Source organism: Pteropus vampyrus, unplaced genomic scaffold, assembly GCF_000151845.1.
Source record: "Pteropus vampyrus isolate Shadow unplaced genomic scaffold, Pvam_2.0 Scaffold105, whole genome shotgun sequence".
NCBI lineage: Eukaryota > Metazoa > Chordata > Mammalia > Chiroptera > Pteropodidae > Pteropus > Pteropus vampyrus.
The window spans coordinates 1,676,046-1,680,289 of NW_011888886.1; the positions used below are offsets into that span (position 1 = coordinate 1,676,046).

General features: G+C 38.8%; 1 protein-coding gene across 3 annotated transcripts in view; it reads left to right on the forward strand.

The window, feature by feature from the left end:
- Nucleotides 1-4,244, forward strand: part of CPSF3 (cleavage and polyadenylation specific factor 3) — a 35,752-nt gene that overhangs the window by 9,475 nt on the left and 22,033 nt on the right. For all 3 annotated transcript variants that reach the window (XM_011365115.2, XM_011365114.2, XM_023533586.1), the window contains 2 exons: nt 1,229-1,318; nt 2,641-2,791. In XM_011365115.2, the coding sequence (XP_011363417.1) occupies nt 1,229-1,318; nt 2,641-2,791 (241 nt within the window). The remainder of the gene's footprint in view (nt 1-1,228; nt 1,319-2,640; nt 2,792-4,244) is intronic.

The window sequence follows — 4,244 nt, forward strand, 5'->3', positions numbered from 1 at the left end:
TGAGAAAAGAGTAAAATAAGCAGCTCAGAGAGTAAAGCTCCCTCACACTGCCATAGCGCTAACTCCTTCTCAGTGTCCTTCAGAAAACTGATTAGGGAAGAGTGTTCTTTGTGGTCGCATGGATTTAACGTTAAAACCTGATTTGTCATTCATATCCTCTTGCTGTTCTAGCTTTCACATATAAGCCCTTGCGTAAGTGAAAGGAGTTCATCAGAAAGGATCTTTGCAGCCATCCTTAATGAAAAACATTAACAGAAGTCTCGATAAACCTGTGAAAATGTAGGTGCACTAAACAGTAATCCCCAGCCTTTTTGGCACCCAGGACTGGTGCTCCTATGATAATCTAACGCCTGATGATCTGAGGTGGAGCTGGGACCATGATGCTGGCGCTGGGGAGCGGCTGCAAATATAGATGAAGCTTCGCGCACTCACCCACCACTCACCTCCTGTCATGTGGCTCGGTTCCTAACAGGCCACAGACCCGTATTGGTCCGTACTAGTTGGGGACCCCCAGACTAATAGGTATCAAGACTGACTCTAGCACAGAGCTCTTAACTCTGGCTACACAATAAGACCAATTAGGGAGCTTTTTAAAAGTGCCCGTTGAATCAAAATCTGTGGCTTGGCCCTTTTTTTTTTTTTTTAAGATGATTCTTATGTGCAGCCATAGTTGAGAACCAGTTCTCTAATGTAACATTGTTGTAAATTTTTAACAGCTGCTCATATAGTATTTGAAATTTTATACATTGAGTTGCCCTATGTATTACTAAATCATTTATTCTTGCTCTTTTCTCAAAGGCACAAAAATTAGCAGAAAATAGCACAAATGCACATCTAAATTCTCATTTGAAATTTGGTGCATATCTTTCAATGATTTTATCTTCCATTTTGGATGGTTTTCCTGTATACCTCAGATTTTTTCCTCATCATGCCCTTTTTCTCTAAGATGTTCAAAATAACTCAAGTTTACTAATACACCGATTGTCTTTGTGGGATGATTCTGGGAATATATTATTTCCATTAGTTAGATTGAATAATTGAAACACTGGATGATCTGTGACGGAATGAAGTTACACATTTTGAACTGGACACAAGCATTGAATCTAAATTTCATTAGTTGTAGGCTGTTTTTCTGTTGAACTTCACTTTCGGATTTTATGAGCTAAATATACTCACTAGTATATTTGGAACCTTCCAAAATCCTAATCTAGCTTTATCTTTTCCACAGCTTTTGTATACAGGTGATTTCTCAAGACAAGAAGATAGACACTTAATGGCAGCTGAAATTCCTAATATTAAACCTGATATTCTTATCATTGTAAGTATTAGTACACTGTATTATAATTAGTATAACGTAAGCGAATTTTTTCTAGTGGCAAAAAATATTGTGATCTCATTTTTATAATATGTTATTGGATATAAATATGTATCCTTTTTTAGTATAAAATTTTAAATTTTTGGCTTCTCTTTATAGTGCAGCTCCACTTTCTTGCTATTAAAATGTATTAACTCAGTCTAATATCGGAAGGGATGTGCTGTCTCCTAAATATTTTTGTCTAGGTGAATTACCCCAAATTCATAGAACATCTTACGGGTCGTGCAGAAATGATGTAGCTCCACTGCCTTTGCTGTGGTGACTATCTTTGGCCTGTAGCACTTACAGATTTATATTTGTGTGTCCTGTCTGCCTGCTAGGTTGCAAGTCCCAGGAGAACAGAAAAACCTAAGTATACAGAAGCTTTTGGGGGCGAGGGGCTGGTGAAGAGCAAATTAATAAATGTGTGTTGGCGATAGTGAGGTCAGGGACTGGGAGAGAGGTCTTTGGGGCCCACGGTGTATATAGAACATCAGGTATTTGGTTCACAGTGGAAGAGCTTTGGTTGAAGGTGAAAGTCTGCTTCTCCCTCATCACCGACGGCATCACCCACCTGCCCTGGTCTGAGGGCCCAGTGCTTATTGTTGTCCATCAGCAACATGTCGTAAGCAAATTCAGTTTGGCTCAGCTCATGGTATACCCAGCATTTAGGCCAACATTAAAGGAAGACTTTTTTTAGCCTTCAGAAAAAAATCGTTATTTTCATCCTGTCTGGAGCTTCAGAGCACTACTTCTCGAACACAAATGTGCTTGTGTGTCACCCGTAAAATGCAGGTTCTGACCGAGTATGTCGGGGCTGGGGCCTCAGGGGCCATACATCTGGTCAGCTCTCAGGATGCCAGGGCTGCCAGTCAGTGCACCACACGTCAAAGGATGTAGGGGATATTCTTAACAGAACTGTAAGAAATGGCACCTGTTTCTGATTCAGAAGCTTTGACTTATCAAAAGTGGGAGAAATATCTTTTCCCAATCATGGAAAACAAAATGGTATAAAAAAGAAAAAGAGCTAAATTATCTTGAGCAAGGAAGATACACTTTTAGACTGTTCTTGATTGCATTTTCTGAAAAATCCCTACTACTTAGCCAGGTCTTAATTCCAACATCCGTATTCGTTCCTTCCAGATATTATTATAACAACATGTGTTCAAGTAAACGGCATGCTAATGGAGAAGTGAATGGCGCTGCCTCTGCGTTTCATTCATGTTTCACTTTTGTGTTCTTTGGAATTGTCAGTCCTCCTCTCACACTTCTGATGTGTCATTTAGGAGTCAACCTATGGGACCCACATCCATGAGAAGCGTGAGGAGCGAGAAGCGAGATTCTGTAACACGGTTCACGATATTGTAAACAGAGGGGGCAGAGGCCTCATTCCCGTCTTTGCTCTTGGAAGGGCTCAGGAGCTGCTCTTGATCTTAGGTATGCCTTTTCCTTTTCATTCAAGAGAGTCTCAAATCTCGGAGTGCCGGTATAGCAAGCCGATATTACATGGCATTAAATAGATCAGTCGCCTTTCCAGGCTTCAGGTTCTGCATTTAAAAAATACAGCTTGGTGCCAGTAAGAGCTCAGTGCACTCTCGTGCACTGCTGTTGGGAATATAAAAGGCGTACCTTTCTGGTTGCCATCAGCATCAGAAATCTTAAAAACTTGCTGCCTTTTGACCCAGCGTTTCCACTTGGCAATAAACGAAATGCACAGAAAATTTTGTCAGTAAGGGTATAATCATTTTAGTATTTTTAAAGAAATACATCAGTAAATATCACATTGTAAGAAAAAATCATGTTATAGATGAGTAGTTATATATTTTCACATAAATGTATTAAGTGGACCAAAAAGTAAGATTTAAAACAGCATGTACTCTGATCCTAGTTAGGTAAAATTACACAAATGACTGTAAAGATAACAACGCAGGATAGTGAGAAAGTAGATGATTTCTTTTTCATTTTCTGCTTTTCTCAATTTTCCAAATACTTCGATGAGTGTGTATGAATTTTTATAATAAGAACAGTGAGTGTCATTTTTTGCATGTATTTGTATTAATGATCTCTTCGAACTCAAACATTCTGTGATTTTTGAGGGGTAATGCACTCTTGAATAAATGCTAAGTGCCTCGAATGTATATAGCTTCCATGTGAAGAACTAGAATCGATCTCATCTTAAGCTCTTGCTCTCAGTTCTTACATCTCTGAGGTAAGGATAAATAGTATCCCTGTTACTCTGAAAAGGAAAATAAGGGAAGGGGAATGACCAACCTCAGATCAAAAGCAACTGTAAGAGAGGACTCGGTAGAAGGTAAATTTTCTAAATGCTAATCCAGCCCATTTTTCTCTTGGTCCTGACTTGGTCCTTCTTTCTAATTGCAAGTTACATTTGTCCTTAGAAGTCTTAAAATGGAAATTCTCCATAACAAAGTAATCTGAGCAGAGGAGATTAGGAAGATGTAACTGTGTCGTCACCATCAATGGGGTTGCCAGATTTAGCAAGAAAAAAAAAAAAAAACAGAACAAGACACCAGTTAAATTTTAATTTCAGGTAAATAAGTAACATTTTAACATAAGTGTATCAGATATTTAATATAATTTCTTACAATAAGAATTTTTTGTTATCGGTGCTTTTGTCTGGCCGCCCTGCCATCAGAGTGTACGGTCCCTTTTATGAACCGGCGCTGCGCTGTGCAGCCGCTCGCTCCTTTTCCCTTAGAGTCTTCTCGTGATGTCACATGGAAAGAGGATAGCCGTTTGAATCACTGGTTTCAAATCTCATCTGTGATCTAGCCACATGACTGACCTTGGACAAGTTATTTGAGTTTTTTAAAATATTTAAAATTTGTTCATAAAAATACACAAAATGTAAGCGATTGTGATGTGATGT